Source organism: Colobus angolensis, unplaced genomic scaffold (genome assembly GCF_000951035.1).
Source record: "Colobus angolensis palliatus isolate OR3802 unplaced genomic scaffold, Cang.pa_1.0 Scaffold230, whole genome shotgun sequence".
NCBI classification, from domain to species: Eukaryota; Metazoa; Chordata; class Mammalia; order Primates; family Cercopithecidae; genus Colobus; species Colobus angolensis.
In genome coordinates this window covers 2733153-2760376 of record NW_012115489.1, presented here as the reverse complement: position 1 = coordinate 2760376, position 27224 = coordinate 2733153, and the positions used below count along the sequence as shown (strand labels likewise).

Sequence of the window (27224 nt, the reverse complement as noted above, 5' to 3'; positions counted from 1 at the left end):
ACCACGCCTGGCTTATTTGTATTTTTGTAGAGATGGGGTTTCACCATGTTGGCTAGGCTGGTCTTGAACTCCTGACCTCAGGTGATCTGCCTGCCGCGGCAGGTGCTGGAGTTACAGATGTCAGCCGCTGCACCTGGCCGAGAGAGCCTAGTCTTTTTTTTTTTTTTTTTTTCCCAAGATGCAGTTTTGCTCTGTCACCCAGGCTGGAGTGTGGTGGTGCAATCTCGGCTCACTGCAACCTCTGCTTCCTGGGTTCAAGCAATTCTCTGCATCAGCCTCCCGAATAGCTGGGATTACAGGTGCCCACCACCACGCCTGGCTAGTTTTTTTTGTATTTTTAGTGGAGACGGGGTTTCACTATCTTGGCCAGGCTGGTCTTGAATTCTTGACCTCATGATCCACCTCCCTCGGCCTCCCAAAGTGTTGGGATTATGGGTCTGCGCCACCACACCTGGCCAAGCCTAGTCTTTTAAACAAGACTCTACATATGCATCCTCTACATATGAGTCAATAGTAACATAGGTGGTGATTTGGGATGGCACATGAACTACCACCAGGATCTATGCAAAATTACAGAGCAGGAGAATTTCCTCTTAGAGCTTCTAACTTCCTTTTCTGAATACTTTTCCATGCTCTTCTATGCATTTTCAGAGTTTTCGGGTTTATCTAGCCCTGCCTCTTCGTTTTCTTTTACTCTCCACAAGTTCCTTTCTCTTTGGTAAATTTCTCATTCACATTAAAATACTTTGAAAGTATTAGTTTCATTTCAGTGGTCTTTTTGATTTAGTGTCTGTCATTTTCTGAGGAGGACCTACTGTTTGTTCTAATTAAACATTAGTATCACCAGATATCAACACCTGTGAAAAGAAGGGAATAAAGGAATTAAAATCTAAAATTTTAAAAAATAAAAATAAAATGGGCCGGGTGCGGTGGCTCAAGCCTGTAATCCCAGCACTTTGGGAGGCCGAGACGGGCGGATCACGAGGTCAGGAGATCGAGACCATCCTGGCTAACACAGTGAAACCCCGTCTCTACTAAAAAATACAAAAAACTAGCTGGGCGAGGTGGCAGGCGCCTGTAGTCCCAGCTACTCGGGAGGCTGAGGCAGGAGAATGGCGTGAACCCGGCAGGCGGAGCTTGCAGTGAGCTGAGATCCGGCCACAGTACTCCAGCCCGGGCGACAGAGCGAGACTCCGCCTCAAAAAAAAAAAAAATAAAATAAATTAAAAAATCACAAAATAGTTAAGGAGTAGTACCAGTTAGAGCTTTGGGAAGAGGGAGAGTCTGCTGTTGAGAGGACTCCTGTAGAGAGGACAGATGTGGCCTTGAAATCTATCAGTAGATCTTGATTGTAGACTCTAATATGATTAAAATTCATTCTAATATGTGAGTGACTAAAAAGCTCAGTTCTTTAGGAGTATTTTCTGTTTTTTTTTTTTAGGCAGAGTCTCGCTCTGTGGCCCAGGCTAGAGTGCAGTGGTGCGATCTCAGTTTACTGCAACCTCTGCCTCTCCAGCTCAAGCCATTCTCCTGCCTCAGCCTCCCCAGTAGCTGGGATTACGGGCACCTGCCACCACGCCTGGCTTATTTGTATTTTTGTAGAGATGGGGTTTCACCATGTTGGCTAGGCTGGTCTTGAACTCCTGACCTCAGGTGATCTGCCTGCCTCGGCCTCCCAAAGTGCTGGGATTACAGGCTTGAGCCACCGCGCCTGTCCGAATATTTTCATTTTTTAATTGCTTATGAATTTCTAATTGGAATATTGTTGAGACAGATGTTTTGAACAAACTTCTTTGTTCTAGGAAGTAAAATTCATGAAATATGTGTGGCAGTTGTCTACCACCAGTTGTTCTTTTGCCCTCAGTTTTTGAACTTTCATACCTCTGCTTGGTACAGCCCATTTTAAATCGTCACAGACATTGTAAAGTATCTTTTCTAAACATGTTGTTTTTTATTTATTACAGGTCCTACTGGGTAGGTGATATCAGCTGGACGCATGATAGTCTTTTTCTGGCTTGTATGTTAAAACGTGGCTCTCTGGTTTTATTGACCTGCCAAGGTGAATTGCTAACATTAATTACATTTGGTTGCTCTATAGAATTTGGGCCAGCAGAATTTATTCCTCTTCATCCACTAATAACATATAGGTGAGACATTTGAATTGTGTTAATTTGTTTGTAGATTTTTTTCTGTTTTGTATTACTTTACTGTGTATTTTTAAAAAATTTCATCTTTCAAATTGTCTTACTTTTTCTTTGAGTCTATCATCTCAATATCTGTTTCTTATTTATGGTTTTCTTCTATTTCTTTTTGTGGCTTAATCCTGGTGAAAATTTGACATTGTGAGTATGGAAGTATAAGTTATTTAAGTATTTAATAGCACTAAAAATTATCTTTGATATAAAAGTTAATAAAAGTATGATATAGCGTTTATTGTTATAAAAGAATAGCACTTAGAAAATTAATAACTCAAAATTAACTTTACATATGAATTTATCTACTTTTTTCCCAAAGGGGAAAATTTATTGGAAATGGATAGAAAACTGTAGGATTTGGCCGTATTTTAATTTTTGTTGTTGTTTTTAAAATTTTTTTTATTGATACGCAATATTTTACATATTTATGGGATACATGTGATATTTTGTTACATGCATAGCATGTTTCATATTATATTTTTTACTTGTGAGATGAAGTAGCAATTTGGCTTTGGAGTCACATCAAGATTCACATACCGGTTCTTTTACTTATTAGTTGTATGACTTTGGGTTAGTTATTCTTTTTTTTTTTTTTAATTTTAAAATTTTCATTCTTATTTATTTTTTTCTTGAGATAGAGTTTCGCTCTTGTTGCGCAGGCTGTAGTGCAGTGGTGTGATCTCAGCTCACTGCAACACCCCCTCCCGGGTTCAAGTGATTCTCCTGCCTCAGCCTCCCAAGTAGCTGGGATTACAGGCATGTGCCACCACGCCTGGCTAATTTTGTATTTTTAGTTACAAGAAGGGGTTTCACCATGTTGGTCAGGCTGGTCTTGAACTGACCTCAGGTGATCCACCTGCCTTGGCCTCTCAAAGTGCTAGAAGTACAGGTGTGAGCCACCGCACTCGACTAATTTTTTTATTTTTAAATTTTCTTTTGATCTCCAATCCTACAGAAGGGTTATTCTTTAAGCCTCAGTTTCTTTTACTGTGAAATGAGTGTGACACTAATTGTGTCTTAGGGTTTAGAGAATGAAGTAAGATAATACATAATTGTAAATCAGCACAGGCTGGCATAAAATTAGTGCTCGGTAAATATTTGTTATTATTGATGTTGATTATATTTGGCTAGCCACATATGCATAACTATTTATAAGACAGAAAAGTTGGAAAAGACCTTTGAAATTAATCTGTTCCTTTTGCTTTGTAGAAAGGAAACTGAGGTAGGGTGTTTCCTTGATTATATCTAGCAAAAAAATGACATTTAATTTTTTTTTTTTTTTTTTGAGATGGAGTCTTGCTCCGTCACCCAGGCTGGAGTGTAGTGATGCAATCTTGGTTTACTGCAACCTCTGCCTCCTGGGTTCAAGAAATTCTTCTGCCTCAGCCTCCTGAGTACCTGGGATTACAGGCGTGCCCAGATAATTACACGCCCAGATAATTTTTGTATTTTTATTAGAGACGGGGTTTCACCATATTGGTCAGGCTGGTCTTAAACTCCTGACCTCGTGATCCACTCGCCTTGACCTCCCAAAAATGATAATTTTTAGCAATTGGTAATGCTAATGGAAAAATGTGTCACTTCCTGCAGTGAAAGTATTTTTTCCTTACTTGTTGTGGTCTAATTCATAATTCATTAGAATTTTCTCATATTCTCCTTTAAAATTAATATTTGGGGCCTTCCAAAGCTGATTGCTTTTTTTCTGATTATGAAAGTATGGTATTCATTATTTATTTTAGCACTCAAAAATCAAATTTACAAAACTAAATAATGTGGAAAATTAAATACTTGTAATCCTATACTTCAAATATAACAATTATTAACATTTTAATATGTTGTCCCCCAGATTTTAAAAATATTCATATAACAATGATAATAGCAATATTAGTTTCTTTTTTAAAGACTAAATTATGTGATATATCCTGTTTACTATTTTTCATTTTTGATTTAACAGTATATCCTTTATATCTTTCCATGTTAGGCATTATTTTTAATGGTTCTACAGATGTCTGTGGTGTGTATGTCCTGTAATTACCAATATTCTATTGTTGCCATTTGACTAATAAAAAAAATCTGTATTTGAATAGCTGCCTAACCAGAAAAATATTACAATATACTTTGATGTTTTGTTCCTTTTATATTTGTAAAGCCCCAACTTTTTTTTTTTTTTTTTTTTTGAGACAGAGTCTTGCTCTGTCGCCCAGGCTGGAGTGCAGTGGCCGGATCTCAGCTCACTGCAAGCTCCGCCTCCCGGGTTCACGCCATTCTCCTGCCTCAGCCTCCTGAGTAGCTGGGACTACAGGCGCCCGCCACCACGCCCGGCTAATTGTTTGTATTTTTAGTAGAGACGGGGTTTCACTGTGGTCTCGATCTCCTGACCTTGTGATCCACCCGCCTCGGCCTCCCAAAATGCTGGGATTACAGGCGTGAGTCACCGCGCCCTGCATAAAGCCCCAACTTTAATAAGGAGTGATATTAAATAATCAGAATCAGGCACATCATAATAACAATAATGTATGTTTAAGTTAAGTGGAAACTCAAATTTAAATAGGTAAAATTTTACTCACCACTATTCTCTCCAAATCTTCTCAACTTTTTTCTTTCTCCTCTTTAATAAAAAGTATACTGATAGCTCATAATTTTATTTGTGTAAATTATATTTAAATATATGGTAAGAGGAAAGTTAACTATTTAACTCTCTTTAATAGTAAAAATTATTTTCTGAAATAGGTTGTATGTAGATTAAATATGAAATAGAATAAATGCTACCATTTAGGAAAATTTTAAAACATATGAACCTATATATTATTTTGTCTTAATCACTGTGTTATATTTTCCTGAAAGATATGTATACACATTTAATATTTTTCGTGTGTTTCACCGCTTGCTTTTTCATTGTTCTGTAACTTTTTCTTTTTTTTTTTTGAAAAACGTTGTTTTCCTTAAGATCTTTCTCTTATCGATTCTTGTATTTTGATGTTTGTTTACTAGACCACAGCAGTTTACGTTTCAAGATTCAAATAATGCTGTTGATTCATCAGCTTCTGATAGTGACCCTATGAGACAGAGATTTTCTATAAAAGCACACTCACGGTTACCCTACCTCGTTATATCTGATGGATATATGGTCACAACCCTTCGATTTCTTGATAGCCTATCTCCGTCAGTGCACATGAGATCACTTCTACTTGATTCAACCCAAAGGCTTGAGAAAATATATCAAAGTGTGCTCTTGTCTAAGGTACAGGGCTTTTTTATATCATTGGGAAAAGTTGCCTTTTTCTTTTCAAATTTAAAACTTTACTGACAATAATGCCCTTGAATTGTATACAGTTGTCTATAGAATTTTTAATTGCTTATAATAGAATTACATGTAACGTTTTGCTCTTGGAAATCTTTCATCTTTTCTTGTTTAGCCAGAAGGCAAAGGACTGAACTTGCGATCACTGAATTCCCTAAGGTCTAGCCTGTTAAAACACCAAGGAAATGAAAGTTCAGCCGATTTCACTGTCCCCAAATTCTTGCAGGCAGAAGAAACAATAAATTTAAATGAAAATACAGCAGATTTTCAGGTACTTAGTAGCAGTATTTTATTTGCTTGGAACAATTATGACTTTATTCCAAGAAACATATTTTGTTTTTCTCTTGTTAAAGGGAAGAGAAATATAAGAACACTGAAGTGATTCTATTGATAAGGTATTAAATGATAGTAAGTATCGTTTTTTTGCCTCATGTTTTAGGATTTTGAAGCAGAAGAAACTAACAAAGACAGACACTTTCCAGACAACTTATTTCCTTTTTGGAACAAAAGAGATGATGTGCTGTGTAGTACTATGAAAGAAGGAAGATTGGAATTTGCATCTATGTTTGATACGATACATGCAAAGGATGCTAGTGAGGAGACAGACAGAACCATTACAGAACTGCATTCTATCCAGAAAAGTCTACTTGCTGCGTGGACTATAGGAATTTCAAAAACTGTGACAGAAAAAAATTTAATGTTAAATTACATAGTAGTTTGTATCACTCATTTTTTTTACATTCTTCAATTTATAAAATGTCCTTTTCCCAAACTTGATCTTTTTTTAAGCAAAAGCTCAAGACATAATGCATGGATACTTTGTATCTTTCAACTTTTTCATCAGTGTTTATCAATCCATTATTGGGATATAAGATACAAGCAAGATGTGGGGCATTTGATAAAGCTGACCTCAAATACTATAAAACTTTTGCTGACTCAGCAACAAAAGGGTCAGTTATTCTCAGAGAAACTGTTAGCCTGTTTTTATTTACTCAGAATGGTAGCTGACAATTTAAATGGTGTATACAGTCTTCAGCCTGAAGTTATTTCAGCATCAGCTGATGGAAGTAAAATAACAGCTCAAGATACATTGGTGGTACCTATTTTTCAAATGTTTCGAGATGATGGTTCTCAGCAAAACTGGTCTTGGAACTCATTTTTCAAGATTCATCCTCAAGTAGTATATCCTGTGCAGCAGCCAGGACACAGGTATAATCACTTATTTTAATAAATACTGGGATACTATTAGTTTGGATGTTTTTACTTTTTTAGAAACTGAGCTACAATTCCCATATTGTAAAATTCATCATTTTAAAATGTACTATTCAGTGTTTGTTAGTATATTTATAAGGTTGTGAAACAGCACTAATTCAGAACGTTTTTATCACCCCAGAAGGAAACCTTGTATTTGTTAGCACTCAGCATTATAGATTTTATTTTTTAAAATATTTAAGTACATGCTTCAAAACATCGTGTTAAACATGTCATGTTATATGTGATAAATGTATACACTTTTAGTTTGCCAAAAAAAATTGCAGGATTTATGCCAAATGCTGTGCAATACGTATTTTCTTACTCTCGGAAACCCATGATGTTGAAAGATTTTGGTTTAGTTAAGTACTGTTTAAAAATGACCTCTTTTTTTTTTTTTTTTTTGAGACAGAGTCTTGCTCTGTCGCCCAGGCTGGAGTGCAGTGGCCGGATCTCAGCTCACTGCAAGCTCCGCCTCCCGGGTTCACGCCATTCTCCTGCCTCAGCCTCCCGAGTAGCTGTGATTACAGGCGCCTGCCTCCACGTCTGGCTAATTTTTGTGTTTTAAGCAGAGACGGGATTTCACCATGTTGGCCAGGCTGATCTAGAACTCCTGACCTTAGGTGATCCGCCCACCTCCGCCTTCCAAAGTGCTGGGATTGCAGGCGTGAGCCACCGTGCCTGGCCAAAATGACCTCTTAAAAAAGTTAGGCTGGGCACAGTGGCTCATGCCTGTAATCCTGCACTTTGGGAGGCTGAGGCAGGTGGATCACTTGACCCCACGACTAGCCTGGGCAACATGATGAAACTCTACAACTAAAAAAGTAGCCAGGCCTGTTGGCATGTGCCTGTAATCCCAGCTACCCAGGAGGCTGAGGCGAGAGGATCGCTTGAGTCCAGGAGGCAGAGGTTGAGCAGATAACACGCCACTGCATTCCAGCGTGGGCGACAGAAGGAGACCCTGCCTGAAAAGAAAAAAAACAAAAACAAAAACCAGTGTGGTGCACCTGTGGTCCCAGCTGCCTGGGAGGCTGAGATGGGAGGATTGCTTGAGCCCAGGAGGTTGAGGCTACAGTAAGCTGTGATGGAGCCACTGCAATTCAGCCTGGTCAACAGAGTAAGACCCTGTTTCCTAGGCTGGAGTGCAGTGGCACATACCTGTAATCTCACCTGCTCAGGAGGCTGAGATAGGACGATCGCTTGGGCCCAGGAGTTTGAGATCAGTCTGGGCAACATAGCAAGACCCTGTGTCTTTAAAAAAAAAAAAAAGATTACAGGTGCTTAAAATATTTATGAAGATTTTATATAAAGCATTTTTTGATCATTTTATTTTGCGCTATATTTAAATGTGATCAGTTTGTATGTATGTTACACTGATGAAGAATACAGGCAAAAAAAAAAAAAAGGCTAAAAAGGAGGCTAAACTCATCATTAGCCTGAAATTTACTTTTGATAGTTACCTGATTTTATTTGCAGATTGCGTATTCTCTGGAGAATACTGTACAAAAAAACTTTATGGTATCAAGCACAATTAAATCGAAGAGTTCCTGAAGCTGATAGTCAGTTAACTGAAAAGATGACACATGAAGCATCTACTGTCAAGTCCCTGTTATGTCATTTGCAGGCTAACCTACAGAGTACTGGAGATTGCTTGAATCAAACCTTAGAACTTAAATCTATCAGTGGTGAGTATCTTATGAATATTTTCTAACTCCATGAATAAATGACATAGTTAACCAGACTTTGAATTTCTAATTGGTTGTAATGATTTGTTCTTCAAAATAATTTCTGACTGAGTGCCATTAACTGAATTTTAAAACAAAGTAAATTTTTATGAAGTAATATAATTAACTATGACTAATTGTTGGTTAAAAACTTTCTAGGGGAAGAGTGTTTCTTATTAGGATCATATGAAAAGTCTGTTCAGCTGTGGAAAAAAACTCTACAAGAAATCGGAGAGAAAGGTAGGAGAGTGTTAAAAAATATGTGCCATAATGTTAGCAGGACACCTTTTAGTTTGCTATAGACCTTAACAGTAATTCTGAATTCCAAAACATATGTGCCATTATATTAGCAGGACATCTTTTAACTTGCCATAGACCTTAAAAAGAATTCTAAATTTCAGAGTGCTTATGATATCCTAATGCCAAATAGAAAAATAGAATACATGTTGTAGGCAACTTGACACTCATGAATACTTATTTAAAATTATTCTTAACCTTGGAATTGGTAACACTAAGAATCTTTTCAGTGATCTATAGGTAAGTCTCCTTCTGTCCTTTCTTTGATTTGTGATAAAGCCTGTGGTTGATTGTTGATGGGAAAAGTGAGATTTAGATCCTAAATAAAATAATGTGGGTCTTTTTTTTGTCAGTTAGAGAGACTGCAAGTATCTAAATGGGAAACTATAGGTCATATATTTCACCACCTACTTACAGACTTAGAGAAAGATAGAGTGAGGGCTTTTTGCCTTTAAGTAATTTAACTTTAAGAATTGTGTGTCAGTTAAACGTATTGTTGCATTAAGTATGGGCTTCGTGGAGTTTTTGATAAGGATATGGGGTGTGGATGTTAGAAACTGGTTATAGCTTTTATGATATAGAGCTGAGGATATGGCTGAGATGACAGAGGTTCTCAGCTGGTGACCCTGGAACCCTGACTGCAACTCCTACATGGTCAGATTTGGCCTATTATTACATTTATTTTCTGACTGCTGTGACTTTGTATGTTTCATTAATTCATCTACTTAACCAGTATTTGTTGAGTGTCTGCTATGTGCCCAGCACTGTATTAGGCACTAGGATAACTGAAATAAATTAACTTTACCCTCAAGTTGCCCACAGTCACTTTTCTCATTATGTTTTATGGTAGACATTTAGGGAGCACAGAAGAACACCTCAATACAATCAGGATGGAGTGCAAGCATCAGTCTGGGGAAAACCTCTTGGAGTTGACATTTAAAATTGAGTAGATATTGGCCAATTAAGGTCATGGAAATGACATAACAGAGGATATAGTATTCTAAAACCAGAAAGGCTTGAGAAACCCTGGCAATTTGTTCAACTTCAAGTAGTTTAGTAGGACTAGATTACGTGATATATGTATATGTGATATTGGTGAGAGGATCATAAGAGCTAAGTTGAGAGGCAGATGGACAATAGGTGATGAAGGAGGGTGTTGTGGGTGGGATGAAGGACAGTGGGAGCAGTTAAGACACTTTAGGTAGGAAAAAGACTTGTACAAATAAGGATAGGCCATTTAGAAAGATCTCTTTGGTCAGTTGTGGAAGGTCAGTTGCAGGACTATGATGTAGGGATGTGGGTTTTACTTGGAAGCAAGAAAATCAGTCAGATGAGGAGGCTTGAAACCAAAGCAATGTCAAGAGTAATGGAGAACAGAGGTTACATTTGGCAGTTATTTAATAGGCTTGATCAGTCTACTTGTGATTGAGTAGACTTGGAGAAAGAAGGCTAGTGTAGTTCTCTGACTTTGGGATTGTCCATCTGGATGAAGAAGAGCAGCATTCACTGAGATGTGAAGTTCTGGATGAAGAAAAGTTTTTGTAATGAATTCCATTATGGACATTTTGTTTAATTTCATTTACAACTACATCCATTAGGAATGGCTTCTAGTAATGGAGATTAAAAGTAGCAGAGAAAGAGTGGCTTTCCTTTGTGAAAGGAGGGCAGAAGTTGCAGTTTGGGGCTGATTTGGTGTTTCCATGGTATCACCAAGGCCCCAGGCTCCTTTAGTTTTTCTACTGTATCATCTTTAGTGCATTGCTTCCAATCTTAAGGCCATTACATAGGCTAAGATGGTTCCTGGACCTTCAGCTATCACATCCATATTCTAGGCAGCAAATAGGATAAAGGTTGGTAGAGCTAGAAAGGTTGCATTTCCTAGCTAATTTACCTTTCTTTGAGCAGCTTTTCTGGAAATTGTATACAATGTTATCTCTTGAATGAGAACATAGTCACATTTTTACATGGCCACATCTAGGGAGAAATTGTGATCTCGGTGCATTATATCCCCAAATAAAATTGGAATTATTTTACTCAGAAAGAATGGTAGGCAACCAGCAGTTTCAGTCTTTAGATATGTAAAGGCAGTTGTCAGGGCTGCTCCTATCTTATTGGATAACTGTTTTTTCTGCTTCAGGTAGTCTCTTTGGCCATCCCTTTGATATACACATGGTTCCTTGGAGTTTTTGTGGCATGTTCCCTTCTGTTTCATACTTTGTGTACTTGAGATAAAAGTTATTAGTAGACCTTAATGCTAAGATGATAAGAATTTGCAGCTTTCTTTGAGTAAAATCTAAGTCATCCTAGGGTGCGATGAAAGAAAATAAATTGTTTAGAATTTAAAATGAAAAAGAGCAAAGTATGACTCACCTGTTAAAAAATCATTTATTGAAGTGTGAAACAGAAAGGTTTACATATCATGAGTGTACAACTTGATGAATTTTCACAAACTACACACTCCTGTCAATTGAGCACTACACCAAGGGTATTCCTTTGCTTACATACTTTTAAGGTAAGCTTAATTCTTGTTTCAGGAGGAGGAAGGACATATTTTCTTCAGATACGCTATTATCTTTCTCTTTTATACTGCCACCTCTATAGCTATAATTTAAATGATGCTCAAGGATTGTGTGATCAGCTAGCAAGAGAAATCCTGAGATGGTCCCAACTACCTGTAAAAGAAAATAAAGATTTTTCAGGTATGTTTTTTTTTCTTTTATTTTTAAAAAGAGACAGAGTTTCCTTATGTTGCCAGATTGGCTTCAAACCCCTGAGCTCAAGTAATCCTCCCACCTCAGCTGCCTCAAGTGGCTAGGACTACAGAATTCAGTATATTTACTTGTTAGTTTGTATTTATAGTATAGACATGAAATTGCTTATACATAAAAGTTGGTTGTTCTACTTCTCTGGTGATTAAGTATATTATGTTGGATTTTGGACTCAGTTTCCTAATAGCAGGGACTATGTTGAGGTTTTTTGTTTGTTTGTTTTTAAATCTTAGAATCCCCAGGATTTAGCAGTATAGTAATTGCCTGCTGAGCTGATAGTATAATTGCTTTCTTATAACCATATTTGTTAGACATAATATTAGGTACCCAAGTGTTTTTCCTTAGTATGTTAACTATTGCTTACAGCGGTTTAGTGAAATCATAAAAATCATTTTCCGAGATATTTTGAGTCTTCTAAAAAATCTGGGCTGGGCGCAGTGGCTCACCCCTGTAATCCCAGCACTTTGGGAGGCCGAGGCGGGTGGATCACGAGGTCAGGAGATTGAGACCATCCTGGCTAACATGGTGAAAATCCGTCTCTACTAAAAATACAAAAAAAATTAGCCAGGCGTGGTGGCGGGCGCCTGTAGTCCCAGCTACTCAGGAGGCTGAGGCAGGAGAATGGCGTGAACCTGGGAGGTGGAGCTTGCAATGAACCCAGATGGCGCCACTGCACTCCAGCCTGGGCAACAGAGTGAGACTCCATCTCAAAAAGAAAAAAAATAAATAAAAAATCTGTTTAAGAGATTGCAGAGTATCTGGATTGACTTTTTCAAAGAGGTATATTTAAATTAGGGCATAACCAGAGGGAAAGATATGTATGAATGAACATGTAATATATTTATAATAGTTATAGGGTGGTAGGCTGCTAGATGTATACTGTATATGTGAATGTGTCTAAAAGGCCCAATGTATTCGAAATTTCTAAATAGAGTTGATACCGATTTCATTCTTGATTGTTTCAGCCACTGTTTATAAATGTCTTATTTTGTGAGTTTTTTTTTTTTTTTGAGACATGGTCTTATTCTGTTGCCAAGGCTGGAGTGTGGTTGAGTGATCTTAGCTTACCTGACCTCTGCTGCCTGGGCTCAAGCCATCCTCCCACCTCAGCCTCGTGAGTAGCTGGAACTACAGGCATGTGCCACCACGCCTGGCTAATTTTGGTATGTTTTGTAGAGATGGGATCTCACCCTGTTGCCCAGGCTGATCTTGACTTCCTGGGCTCAAGCAATCTGCCCACCTTGGCCTCCCAAAGTGTTGGGATTATAGGTGTGAGCCACTGTGCTTGGCTTACTTTCTGATTTTTATCTTTTTAAATTTTTGTGTTCATTAAGGAAGTAATACATGTTCATATTAGGCAATTTTGAAAATATGGAAAAGTAGAAAGGAAACAAAATCACTTATAAGTTTAGTTTTTTTGTCTAGGGCCTTTTGACTTATGTATATGTATGTATTACCACAGCTGGATAATCTTATAAATTTAATATTATGATGAATATTTTCCAGTGCCAATAAACTTAAAAAAAATCTGTTGAACCTTTTTCCCATTGTACATTTTGTTGCCATGTATTTGCTATTTTAAATAATGCTGCAGTGTACCTAAATCTTTGTGAGCATTACTAATAATTTCTTTCTTTCTTTTTTTTTTTTTTTTTTGAGACGGAGTCTCACTCTGTCGCCCAGGCTAGAGTGCAGTGGCACGATCTTGGCTCACTGCAAGCTCCGCCTCCCGGGTTCATGCCATTCTCCTGCCTCAGCCTCCCAAGTAGCTGGGACTACAGGTGCCTGCCACCATGCCCGGCTAATTTTTTGTATTTTTAGTAGAGATGCTAATTTTTTGTATTTTTAGTAGAGACAGGGTTTCACTGTGTTAACAAGGATGGTCTCGATTTCCTGACCTTGTGATCCACCCACCTTGGCCTCCCAAAGTGCTGGGATTACAGGCATGAGCCACTGCGCCCAGCCTACTAATAATTTCTTTAAGATAAATTCCGAGAAATGAGTCTGCTGGGAAATGAGGTAGCTGGAACCACAGGTATGTGCCTCATGCCTGGCTAATTTTTTTTTTCCTTTTTTTTTGAGATGGAGTCTTGCTTTGTCACCCAGGCTGGAGTGCAGTGGCATGATCTTGGCTCACTGCAACCTCTGCCTCCTGGGTTCAAGTGATTCTCCTCCGTCAGCCTCCTGAGTAGCTGGGATTACAGGCATGTACCACCACGCCTAACTGATTTTTGTGTTTTTGGTAGAGACGGAGTTTCACCATGTTGGTCAGGCTGGTCTCGAACTCCTGAGCTCCTGATCCACCCGCCTTGGCCTCTCAAAGTGCTGGGATTACAGGCGTGAGCCACCATGCCGGGCCATGCCTGGCTAATTTTTAAAAATTATTATTTATAGAGATGAGTCTTGATATGTTGCCCAGGCTGGTCTTGAACTCCTGGGTTCAAGTGATCTTCACACCTCAGCCTCTCAAAATGCTGGGGTTATTGGTGTAAGCCACTGTACCCAGGGTGAAAAACTTCTATATATGACTTTTTAAATGACTGGATAGTCTTTATATTTATTTATTTTTGCAATATTGTCCTTACATGATTTAACTTTCATGATAAGTTGAGCCTGTAGTAATTCATTTAAAAAAATTTTTTTTTTTGAGATGGAGTTTCATTCACTCTTGTTGCTCAGGCTAGAGTGCAGTGGCACGATCTCAGCTCACTGCAACCTTCGCCTCCCAGGTTCAAGTAGTTTTCCTGCCTCAACCTCCCGAGTAGCTGGGATTACAGGTGCCTGCCACCACGCCCAGCTAATTTTTGTATTTTTAGTAGAGACGGGGTTTCACCACATTGGCCAGGCTGTTCTTGAACTCCTGACCTCAGGTGATCCACCCACCTCAGCCTCCCAAAGTGCTGGGATTACAAGCGTGAGCCACTGCGCCCAGCCCATTTGTCTTAATTTTTAATGATGATTGCTTAAAATATATTAAGCATATACTTACTGGGTTGGGAACCCCAAAACTACCCCCCAGATTTGATGGTTCACTAGGGGAACTCACAAGACTTAGCATATAGTTGTACTCATAGCTATCATTTATTACAGTGAAAGGAAACAGCAAAATCAGCAAAGGGAAAAGGTACATGGTATGAAGTTTGGAGAAAACCAGGAATAAACTTTTATGAATCCTCTCCCAGTGGAGTCACACAGGATGTCCCTAGTTTCCTCAGTGACAAGTTGTGACAACACATATGAGATGTAGTCTACCAGGGAAGTTCATTAGAACCTCAGTGCTTAGGGTTTTTAATTGGGGGGCTGGTCACATAGTCCCCTTCTGCTTTAGTACAAACCAAAATTCTACACTCTCAGAGGCAAAAGAGATGTTCACCATAAACCATGCTGTTTATACAAACAGTTTAGGTTCAGTGAGCTCCTCTTATCAGTTAGGATGGTGGAAATCCTCCCAAAATCCAAGTTCCCAGATACCAGCCAAGGACCAACCATTACAAGCAAGCATTTCAAGCAGTTGTGCATGCTATGGTAGTTCCTCTCTGCACACCTACCTTATTAGATACTTGTCTATAGTTATTTAACTTTTATTAAATAGGGCTTCTGTTTTTTTATTTTTATTTTTATTTTTTTTTGAGACAGAGTCTTGCTCTTGTCGCCAGGCTGGAGTGCAGTGGCACGATCTCGGCTCATTGCAACCTCTGCCTCCTGGGTTCAAGTGATTCTCCTGCCTCAGCATCCTGAGTAGCTGGGATTATAGGCTCCTGCCACCACACCTGGCTAATTTTTTTTGTATTTTTAATAGAGACAGGGTTTCACCGTGTTGGCCAGGCTGGTATCGAACTCCTGACCTCAGGTGATCCTCCCCTGTCGGCCTCCCAAAGTGCTGGGATTACAGGTGTGAGCCACTGCACCCAACCGGGTTTCTGTTATTAACATTATCACTGCACCCTGTACAGAATTACACTTTATTTTTATTTATTTATTTGAGATGGAGTCTCGCTCTGTCACCCAGGCTGTAGTGCAATGGCGCAGTCTCGGCTCACTGCAACTTCCGCCTCTTGGGTTAAAGTGATTCTCCTGCCTCAGCCTCACTAGTAGCTGGGATTACAAGTGTGCACCACCATGCCCAGCTAATTTTTTGTATTTTTATTAGAGACTGGGTTTCACCATATTGGCCAGGCTGGTCTCGTAACTCCTGACCTCAGGTGATCCACCTGCCTTGGCCTCCCAAAGTGCTGGGATTACAGGCGTGAGCCACCACGCCTGGTCAAGTTTTATACTTTCAAAGTTTTTTAAATTTCTGAATTCATACAGCTTTATTCTGTGACAGTAACTTTTATATTAACTTTTATTTACTCATCAATAAATCACTCCCTATTTAAGAGGCTGATTCCTGAGTTTTGCATAAGGTTTGAATGATTAAGATTACTGAAAATCTTACCTTTGTATAATTCCTCCATAAGTTTTACCCAGGAGAAAAAAATTTTTACCCATGTATCTCTAACTTGAATGTGAAGAAATAGTAAGTTTTTTTTCCCCCAAATATTACAGTGACGAAATGAAGACTACTGCTTGAAGGCTATTAAAATTTTCTCAATTCCTTTTGTTTAAAAAAAGAAACCAGGTAACATTAATTAACAATTTTTTAAATTAACAATATTCCTTTGAGTGCCTACTATATGAGAGGAGAAGTGCTCGGTGCTGGGACATCCAGTGAACAAGATAGAAATCCATATTCATATAAAATGTAATTTCCCATGAATATGTGCCAGATCACTTCTGGAAAAGAAAGATACCTTTCTATTGTTGGGGCCGTACACTTCATACCAACTAATGTTATCCTGGTATTTATCTATACAGTATTTAGTAGTTTTGAACTAATTTATTTTCAAATTTGTGAATGCCAGCTTATATTATTATGGAGATTCTCAAGTGGAAATGATGCTTGTCCTCTAATCCTGCTAGTGCACATTGGAGTTACACCAGAAATTTTGATGTGACTCTTCTGCCCACCTGCTACCTAGCCATCTCCCTTCACCCCACACATTTGTCTGTGTGTGTGTTTGAGATAGGGCCTCACTCTGTCACCTAGGCTGGAGTGCAGTGGCGTGATCACAGCTCACTGCAGCTTCAACCTCCCAGGCTCAGGTGATCCTCCTGCCTCAGCCTCCTGAGTAGCTGGGACCATAGGTACATGCCACCACACTGGCTAATTTTTGTATTTTTTGCAGAGACGGGGTTTTTCCATGTTGCCCAGGCTGGTATCAAACTCCTGGACAGACTCAAGTGATCCTCCGACCTGGGCCTCCCAAAGTACTGGGATTACAGGCATGAGCCTCTGTGCCTGGCCCACCCCACATGTTCTTTTTGATACTACTTGCCCCCAAAATCTTATACTAGTGAGCTACTATTACTAATGGGAGTATATTTAGATTCTCAGATCTAATGGTACAGACAAAAGCATTAAGAATCTTGGGTTGGGCATGGTGGTTCACACCTGTAATCCCAGCATTTTGGGAGGCTGAGGCGGACCGATTACTTGAGCTCAGGAGTTCAAGACCAGGCTGTCCAATGTGGAGAAACACCATCTCGACCAATAAAAATACAAAAAAAAATTAGCTGATTATGGTGGCGTGTGCCTGTAGTCCCAGCTACTCAGGAGGCTGAGGCGGGAAGATGGCCTAAAACTTGGAGGCAGAGGTTGCAGTGAGCTGAGATTGTGCCAATGTAGCTTGGGTGACAGAGCAAGATTCTGTCTCAAGAAAAGAGGAAAAAAAAATCTGTTTCAGTGCTTTTTAGATTATTTTTATAGTAAACCCTGCCCCCTTTATCTTAAAAAAAAAAAAAGGAAAGGGAAGGAAAAACGGAAAATAAATAATGAAATTCTAAACTTGCAAGGCTGTCATGCTTGGGTCATTTTGTATAGATACCTCCATTTAAAAAATAAAACTTAGGCTGGGTGCGGTGGCTGAAGCCTGTAATCCCAGCACTTTGGGAGGCCGAGGCGGGCGGATCACAAGGTCAGGAGATCGAGACCACGGTGAAACCCCGTCTCTACTAAAAATACAAAAAATAAGCCGGGCGCGGTGGCGGGCGCCTGTAGTCCCAGCTACTCAGGAGGCTGAGCCAGGAGAATGGCGTGAACCCGGGAGGCGGAGCTTGCAGTGAGCCGAGATCATGCCACTGCACTCCAGCCTGGGCGACAGAGCAAGACTCCGTCTCAAAAAAAAATAAAATTAAAAAAGAAATAAAACTTAAAGTTGTGAACAGTTCTTAGGTGTACACCTAATTACTAACTACAGTTGACTGTTGAACATCACAGGAGTTAGGAGCACTGACACCCCCATGCTGTCAAAAATTTGTGTATAACTTGACTCCCGAAAAACTTAACCATTAATAGCCTACTGTTGACTAGAAGCCTTACTGATAACATAGTTGATTAACACATATTTTGTATTTTGTGTATATTATATACTGTATTCTTAGAATAAAGTAAGCTAGAGAAAGGAAAGTTGTATTAAGAAAATCCTAAGAGGCCAGGTGCAGTGGCTCATACCTGTAATCCCAGCACTTTGGGAGACTGAGGCAGGCAGATCACCTGAGGTCAAGAGTTCGAGACCAACCTGACCAACATGGAGAAACCCAGTCTCTACTAAAAATACAAAATTAGCCGGACGTGGTGGCACACATGCCTGTAATCCCAGCTACTCGGGAGGCTGAGGCAGGAGAATCGCTTGAACCCAGGAAGTGAGGTTGCAGTGAGCTGAGATCGTGCCATTTCACTCCAGCCTGGGCAATAAGAGCGAAACTCTGTCTCAAAAAAAGAAAAAATCATAAGGGAAAATACATTTCCAGTATTGTACTGTATTTATTGATACCACCAGTTTATGTTATCTGTTTCCAATATTAATTGTCTGAAATGGTGGACAACCATAAATACAGATCTCAATCCATGGTATGTCTCAAGCAATTCAACTTTTACTTGTAATGTCATGAATTTTTTCTGCTTATTCGGATCACTTCCAGGATCTCTTGTGGCACTTCTTGTAGGTCTCATGGTGTTATTCAAGGTTTATGGTATAACACTAAATGTGATGAGAACCACACAAGAATTTTGAGGTTGCTTTTTATTGCCATATGCACTTTACTAGAGAGATGAACTGCTCTTGCAGAGATGATTAGCATCACACAGTATTTTCAGCAAATACTTCCAACACTTGAGCTCTTCAAAGTAGCGACAGGAGGTAGCTACAAAATTAATATAGTAGTAGTACAGTAGGAACTACAATGAATTTTATGCAGTTATTTAATACTTTATGTGTGTTTACATTTCTCTTGACTGTGAACGGTGCCATATATGGCCTGTAAGTGTTTGTGTAAATTTTGATAATTTTTTTTTGTTTTGAGTCAGAGTATCTAGCTCTGTTGCTCAGGCTGGAGTGCACTGGCACGATCTCAGCTTACTGCAGCCTCCACCTCCTAGACTCAAGTGATTCTCCTACCTCAGCACCCTGAGTAGCTGGGACTATAGGTGCACACCACCATGCCCAGCTAATTTTTTTTAATTGTATTCTTTTATAGAGGTGGGATTTCACCGTGTTGCCCAGGCTGGTCTCAAACTTTTGAGCTCAAGAGATCAGCCCACCTTGGCCTCCCAAAGTGCTGGGATTATAGGTGTGAGCCACTGTACCTAGCCAATTTTAATAAATTTTAACTTTTTATAGTTTATATGTATTTTATGGTACTAAATGATAAAATATCTACATATATTTTTTGTATTAATGACATACCTTTTTCTTTTTTTTTAATTTTTTTGATGTTTCTAGGTTATGTGGTGTGCCTACAAATTTTTTCAAATTGTCACAAATCTCCAAAACATTTTCTAGTATATTTATGGAAAAAAAATCTATATATATAAGTGGATTTGTGGAGTTCAAACCCGTGAAGTTCAAGGGTCAGCTGTAATTGTTTTTGGTTTTATTGTCTTTAAGAAGTATGGTACCTATTATAATTCAGCCTGTATTGGCCATGGGTGCTCATCTCAGAAAAAAACGTATTACAATTTTCTTTTTGTATAATGTTGGGAACTTAAATATTACTACTTTTGGTAGTTGATCACAGTCTTCTTAGGTCATTGCTGTATTCCTTAGGTGCTGCGAAGTCTCATTTTGAGTGTGAAATGGCGGGTGGTGTTCATCCTGAGGCAGCAGTGAGAGTCGTCCAGTCTATGGCTCGTTTCATGGCTGCCTATTTCACCAATCAGCAGCTTTGCATTTTGCCACCTCATCATGTGAATGTTCTTCCCCCACTTCATATTAAAACAGGTAATATAGTAAACGAATCCTTTTTAAACTCTTTTTGCATTGCACATAATAGAATATTTAAAACATATTATACAGAGGCCATTACTCTATGGAAATGATACTGGTCTAGCATAGTATCTGAAACACAGGAGGTGATTTATGACTATTTGTGAATGAATAGAATCTGAGAAAAGTAATGGCTTAGATTTGTTTTTGTTGAATATGGATTTTTAAAAATCACAAAATTGGGACAAGTTGATCTTTATAAAGTTTTTATTTTTAAATTTTAATTAATTATATTTTTTTTGAGATGGGATTTTGCTATGTTGCTCAGGCTGGTCTTGAACTCCTGGCCTCAGATGGTCTTTTTTTTTTTGAGACTGAGTTTCGCTCTTGTTGCCCAGGCTGGAGTGCAATGGCGTGATCGCAGCTAACTGCAGCCTTCACCTCCTGGGTTCAAGCAGTTTTCCTGCCTCAATCTCCCAAGTAGCTGGGATTACAGGCATGTGCCACCACGCCGAGCTAATTTTTTGTATTTAGTAGAAACGGGGTTTTACCATGTTAGTCAGGCTGGTCTCGAACTCCTGACCTCAGGTGATCGCCCTGCCTTGGCCTCCCTGCTGGGATTATAGGCGTGCACCACTGTGCTCGGCCAAATGATCTTAACCACCTCAGCGTCCCACGTCGCAGGGACTATAGGTGTATACCCCTGTGCCCAGCTAAAGTTTCAGTTTTTAAAGTGAAAGAGCTACCACCTTCATTTATGTCAAAATGTAGAAATTCAATAAATATTGAGCTTGCTAATTCAATATTTAAGTTTATTTGGATGATTTACTTTTATGATTTTATTTGGACCATTTACTTTTTAAATTTAATACTTTCATTAGTATGGTCAAAATGCATCTAATCCTGTGCTAGATAACTGCCCTGTTCTCAGTATAAACATGTACACAAATTTCTATGATATTCATTTATTCTGATTTTTATTAAGTGCCTGCTGTTTGCCACACAGTATTCTTGGTGCTGCAAATATACTAGCTTGTGTGACATGAAATTGATAATACTAAAACATTTGCAGTTTCTTTCTTCCTTTTTTTTTTTGATTATACACATTTTTATTGAGAGTTTTATCTGTTGATAGAGAAACATTTACAAAGGAGTAAATGTTATGTTACTTCTCATGGTATGTAAGTTAGAAGCTGGGCAGCAAACATGGTTACCAAGAGTCATCTGGTTCTTCATGAGAAAAGCCTGTTAAACTTTCGACTTTGTCACTAGATTGCAGTGTGTCCACTAGGGAGCCTTCCTGGACCATCTTTTTTGAGCTCTTACCTGCCAACTCCCGGTCTTGCTCCTGCTGGATTATTTTGATACATTTCTCTAAAGGATTTTCACTGTGAGCAGATTTGTCTTTCATTTCTTGATTACTCATTTCTAATTCATTTTCCATTTCAATCTTCAGTGATTCTTCAGTGATCCTCCTTTCCTGATACAGTTTTTCTAGTTCTCTTCGTTCCCTTTCTAAAATTTCTTGTAGATTACTCTGCCTTCTTTCTTCTCTCTGCTTTCGTTCTTTCACTTGCTGTTCCCACATTTTTTCTTCTTCCTTTTGTTCTTCAATTTGTTTCTGATCTACATTTGGGTGCTGATATGAGAGGGGCACAGCAGCTGCAGCAGCACCCATATGAAGCATATCCCCGGCAGGAGAGGGCTCATCCATTTCAAACTGCCTTGGCACGTTCCCTGCATATTCACAGGATGATTCAAATTCCTCATTATCCTTAAAAGCTAGCTTGTCCACATCTGAAAATTCACTTTTGTCTTGAAGTTCATTTTGTCTCTGATAATGACCAGCTTTCTGCCCTGGAGGGCTGGAGAAGGGAGGGCTGGAGAAGTTGTGCCTAGACTCAGTGGGTGATGACAGGGGCATTCTGTCAGTACAAGGACTGGGGGAAGCAATGTGTGATCTGCCCAGACCTTCCAGATATATTTCACTTTCAAGGCTTTTTTTTGCTTCTGGAAGGGATGTGGAGGAGAGGCGTCTGGAGGAAGTGCCCCCGCGTAGCCTTGAAGCTACACTGCCTGTCAGTGCTTCCAAGATGTCATTCCTTTCTTCTTTAAGTGTGCCCACTTGAGGCTGCTCAGAGATAACTCTGTCCTCTGCAAAAATATGTCTTTCCGGGGAACTGGAAGTAATGTTTTTGAAGGCTTCCAGCAAGTGCAGAGATGGTGGGCTCTTTGCTGGTAGTGGGTCTGTGGCAGAGTTTTTAATGCCTCTCCGATGGTAACTTCTGAAAGCCTTTTCCAGGCGTTTGGCCTCTTGCTGAAGCTCTTTGACCCTTGCATTAGTATTGGCGACAAACTCAAGGTCAGAATCAGGGGAACTACCCTCCATCCCTGTATTTGGATAATTTGTGATCCTTGATGCAACCATACCTGCTAGAACTTTTTCCTGTTTACAAGGATTGTTCAGGAAGTCCCCACTTATCTCACCATTGTGAAGCACCATGTTGCCATTTATTAATCCATTGGCAGAATGATGGATCACAGACGGCTTTGGATTGCAGTACACTTCATTCTCTAGGGCTGTCTGAGTTTGCTTCAGTTGCAGTTTTAAATCGGCAACCTGAATAGTTAACCTCTTTATGGAAGCTTTGTAACCTAGTATCTGGGCCTTCAGCTGTGCAGTATGCTCAATTTCATCTTGCAGTTGTTTGTGCAGAGCTTGCCTGCGGCTTTCGAACTCCTCATGCTCAACCACTATAGCCTTTTCTGCTTTCCGTAGTTCTTTCTGAAAGACCACAAGTTCAGGAGCTGGCTGAGCTAGGCGGTTTAGGAGACGCAAGTTTTCATTTCTACTCTCTTCCAGTTGTTGTTTAAGTAATTTATTTTGTGCCAGAAGCTCCAGTCTCTCTTCTTTTAGTAGTGAATAATTATTCATCACTTTAACCTTTTCATTCAGCATGTGGTTTTGTTTTGTTATTGCCAAAGACTGGGCTTTGACAGACTCTAACTCAAGCTCAAGTTCTTTTATGCGATTTCCAGATTGATTGAGTTCCTCCTTTTTTGAATTAAAAGCTATGAGCTTCTCTTGCAAATGAACTGCTTTTTCTTTATTCTTCCTTTCATCTTCAGTCAGTCGATTAGTTCTAATGATGTAGTCGTGCTTTAGTTCAAGTTGATACTTTAGAAGTTCATTCTTGAGCTTTTGGTCATAGGTCTTCTCAAAACTCTTTATATTCTGCTCCTGTCTCCTAAGTGCCTCAGTCATGCTTTTATGTTTTTCTTCCTGGAGCTTCTGGTTCAGTTCAAAAGCTTCAACTCTTTGCTTCAGCTCTGCTTCTCTTCCTCTTAGCAAATCAATATCTTTTAGTAAAAGTTGCCTTTGAGCATAAATCTCTTTTGTTTCAATCTCTTGGTGCTTTTGAATTCTCTCAAGGGTACTCTTTTCCCGAATAACGAGGGCTTCAGATTTTGCTTGACAAGCTTTCTCAAAATCATTCTGGAACACAGCTAATTCCTTCTCATACTTTTTTTTCACTTCCATTTTAATTTTTGCTATCTCGGTATCTTTAAAAAACTTCAACTTTTGGCATATTTCTGCCCGAAGTTGCTCTTCTATTTCTCTCTTATATTCATTTAGCTTTATTTCTAAAGACTCGAACTTGACACGCTGAGGGTAAGCATCTGCAAACTGATCATCAATAAGCTGAAGCTTCTCAGCCAGAGAATCTCTGCTAAATGTCGAACTTGTCTGAGTTTCCCTATTACAACTCTCTTTAGCTTGATGATATTCTGCCAATTCTTTTAAAAAATACATAAGAAAACCTTTTTGGTTTTCTTTATCAGATCCTGAAACCAGTGATTTGTAGAGACTGGAAGTAGGGTTGATTTTAATGAGTTGTAATAGATCCTGCATAGTAAATACCTTTTCTTTTGCCAAACCACTTTCTGGAAAGAAAACAGAAAGTGAATATTCATAGCCACATCTTTGTAAGTGATCTGCCACTAAAGAGTTAGAGGCACCTATTAAGAGGGAGCTCCCTTGCACTGAAATGGACCGAGTTTGCAGTTCTCCACTCAATACAGGCTGCATCAGCTCATGAATTAGCTGGTTTCGAAGTTGTATCTTGAGCGTGTCCAGTATACCCCGATCCTTAAATGTCTGGTATAGCTTTTTGCGCAGTTCATCTTGACTCAACACATCAGCCACGGGGAGCATGTTCGACTGAGCCATTATCAGCCGTCAGCTTCCTCTGGAGCCCGCCTCCCTCGCCCCACCGTGGCCTGAGTTTAGTGCCCAGCCAGGGATGGGCCAAGACGAGGGGGATTCCCTGCCCTCCAGAGCTCTGTCTCTGTCCCGGGGGGTGGGGAGGAACAAGGGTGCTGAACGCTTTCTGCCTTGCACTCTCAACTAGGTTTTCTAGCAAACACGTGAGCTTCCTTCGGTTCTGAGGCATGAGTGAGGACCCTGACCCAGGCGCGACTCAAAGGCGGCTGGAGGGCGGGGACCCGGAGACTAGGGACGGAAGGCGGCAAGGCAGGACCGCCTCACATCCATCCTTCATCTCCCGGCGACAGGCTTAAGTACAGCCTTCCCGGTCTGGAGAGCTACGGCGCGTGCGCGTTGTTTTCTTTTTTTTCATCTGTGGAACAGATTTATCCTAACTGCCGTGAACAAAATGATAAAGTACTTGTTCTTTTATGGGGTTTACGCCTAATATGTTGAGACAGAAAATTAAATATATAAACAAGATATATCAAATGGTTATAACTGTTATGGAGAGAATTAAAATAGAGCAATACAGCGTGACTGAGTGGCAGTTTTAGACTGGGAATTTCAGGAGCAGCTCTCTGAGGAGGTGAAAGTTAAGCTTAACTCTTTTTCTTTTTTTTTTTTTTTTGAGACGGAGTCTCGCTCTGTCTCCCAGGCTGGAGTGCAGTGGCCGGATCTCAGCTCACTGCAAGCTCCACCTCCCGGGTTTACACCGTTCTCCTGCCTCAGCCTCCGGAGTAGCTGGGAGTACAGGCGCCCGCCACCTCGCCCGGCTAGTTTTTTGTATTTTTAGTAGAGACAGGGTTTCACCGTGTTAGCCAGGATGGTCTCGATCTCCTGACCTCGTGATCCGCCCGTCTCGGCCTCCCAAAGTGCTGGGATTACAGGCTTGAGCCACCGTGCCCGGCCACTCTTTTTCTTTTCTTTTCTTTTTTTTTGAGACGGAGTCTCACTGTGTCGCCCAGGCTGGAGTGTAGTGGTGCGATCTCGGCTTACTACAAGCTCCGCCTCCTGGGGTCACGCCATTCTCCTACGTCAGCCTCCCGAGTAGCTGGGACTACAGGCCTCCGCCACCTCGCCCGGCTAATTTTTTGTATTTTTAGTAGAGACGGGGTTTCACAGTGTTAGCCAGGATGGTCTCGATTTCCTGACCTCGTGATCCGCCCGCCTCGACCTCCCAAAGTGCTGGGATTACAGGCGTGAGCCACCGCTCAGGCCTCTAAGCCTAACTCTTAGTAACAAAAAAGAATTGGATACATTAAGGCACAGGGCATTCTAACCTGAGTTTGTATAAAAGCCCCAGGGCAAGAACAAGGTTGATGTGTTTGAGAAACGGAAAGATCTGTGTGGCTGTAAACTGGAGGAGGATGGCTGGGCATGTTGGCTCATGCCTGTAATCCCAGCACTTTGGGAAGCCAGGCCTATTGCTTGAGTCCAGGAGTTTGAGATCAGCCTGGGCAACATTGTGAAACCCTGTCTCTACAAGAAATACAAAAATTAGCCCGGCATGGTGACATGTACTTGAGATTCCCAGTCACTTAGGAGGCTGAGGCAAGAGGATTGCTTGAGCCCGGATGGCAGAGGTTGCAGTGAGATCACGCAATTACACTACAGCTTGGGTGACAGATCAAGACTGTCTCAAACAAAACAGAACAAAACAAAACAACACCAAAACAACAACAAAGAAAACCCCAAAGCAAACAAAAAAAACTAGAGGAGGAAGTGGAGAGTGATATGAGTTGCATTCAGTAAAAGGGCCAGGTGGTATAAGCCATGTTAAGAAATCTGAATTTATTTTAAGTATCATGGGAATCTGTTGGAGGGCTTTAAGCAAGAGTAGACATGAACAGATACACAGGTATGTACAAGGCACACCTAGGTTAGAGTAGTACTAGTTAAAATATAGTTAGAAGTTTAATAAGGACGGCAACAAGTGGTCAGCAAATATAATCAGTCATAGAACCATGGATTTTGAACTATGTGTTCAAACTCCTATGTTCTGTCAATGTTTCAGGATGTGTATACATTTCATGTTAATTTTTCTCATCAGAATTTTTCTAGGGATTTGAGTTGCTTATTTGGTGTGATATTTTAAAAAGTAGTGAACCTTTTTACTGTGTGAAAGTAGTAAAATTTTTGGAAAATTAAATTATTCAAGTTATTTTAATAGTATATTACCTTGCTCGTACTGAATAAAAATAGGAAAAATTTAGCTAGTATCCTGGCTCCTTTGCTTATGCAAAATCAGACATCCAAGTGGTTGAAAACTTTTTTGTTTTTCCAGTTGTGTTTGTCAGAGAGCTAAAATGTTAGTTCTTGCTGCAGACATTGTCTGTGTAGGTCATGTGAGAAACTAACCATTTCAAGGAGCAGAGAAGCTCATGAATACTATTTATGACTTTTATTTTGAGAGGATGAGTAAAAATCCCATCAACATCTATTTTTTAATAACATTTCTTTTATCGTATTTTTAAGTTGCTTTATCAAGTTACTTCAATTAGGGAAAGGGACAGAAGGCCAGGGGGAATATTATCCTTTTGTATTAAATCACAGGCCAGATAGCAATCTTATTATTTAGTCGGAATTACTGAAAATCACACTTTTCTACTTCGTAATCAACACTAATATTGACACTTAATATCCTTCATTGTTACCTCAACTTAGTTTTTTATTGCATAACACTGTGGGTAACACAAATCAGATAAAATGTAGTCTCTGCCTTCTGCATTTCATAATCTAGTATGAGAGATAAGCATGTATTTCTGAGTATCCCACAGTAATAAACTGCACATTGTGACCCATGTCACGGTAATAAATTGTACATTGTGTACCAATAGTAGAGTAGATATAAATGTATTTTGTATGTATTTGCATATTACCTGACACAAAAGTTTCACTAAACAGTATTTACCTTTATTGTCTAATACTTTTTTTTTTAAATTATGCAACCCATTTATTTACTTTTCTCCTATACACATTTTGCTTTTCTACCAACTTTAGTTTTCTTTTTTTTTATTTTTCTTTTTTTTTTTTATTATACTTTAAGTTCTAGGGTACATGTGCATAATGTGCAGGTTTGTTACATATGTATACTTGTGCCATGTTGGTGTGC

General features: G+C 39.5%; 2 protein-coding genes across 2 annotated transcripts in view; one reads left to right on the top strand and one right to left on the bottom strand.

Annotated features, from left to right (window-relative positions):
* Positions 1-27224, top strand: part of LOC105513499 (chromosome unknown open reading frame, human C5orf42) — a 154390-nt gene that overhangs the window by 18962 nt on the left and 108204 nt on the right. Inside the window, exons 8-15 of the mRNA XM_011944376.1 lie at positions 1965-2147; positions 5187-5436; positions 5612-5767; positions 5936-6705; positions 8224-8432; positions 8631-8711; positions 11303-11467; positions 19684-19857. Of these exons, the coding sequence (XP_011799766.1) occupies positions 1965-2147; positions 5187-5436; positions 5612-5767; positions 5936-6705; positions 8224-8432; positions 8631-8711; positions 11303-11467; positions 19684-19857 (1988 nt within the window). The remainder of the gene's footprint in view (positions 1-1964; positions 2148-5186; positions 5437-5611; positions 5768-5935; positions 6706-8223; positions 8433-8630; positions 8712-11302; positions 11468-19683; positions 19858-27224) is intronic.
* Positions 20944-24073, bottom strand: LOC105513498 (oral-facial-digital syndrome 1 protein-like). Its single transcript, XM_011944375.1, has 2 exons — positions 23142-24073; positions 20944-23021 (listed from the first exon to the last, which is right to left on the bottom strand). Exons 1-2 carry the CDS (start codon positions 24071-24073, stop codon positions 21053-21055), a joined length of 2901 nt encoding a protein of 966 aa, XP_011799765.1. The 3' UTR covers positions 20944-21052.

Excerpts from the sequence above, each read along its gene's own strand:
- LOC105513498 (XM_011944375.1), bottom strand. The coding sequence starts at position 24,073 with ATGGCTCAGTCGAACATGCTCCCCGTGGCTGATGTGTTGAGTCAAGAT. Across the intron at positions 23,022-23,141 it reads AGAGTTGAAGCTTTTGAACT|GTATCAACTTGAACTAAAGC; the intron begins GAACCAGAAGCT and ends TGAACTTCTAAA.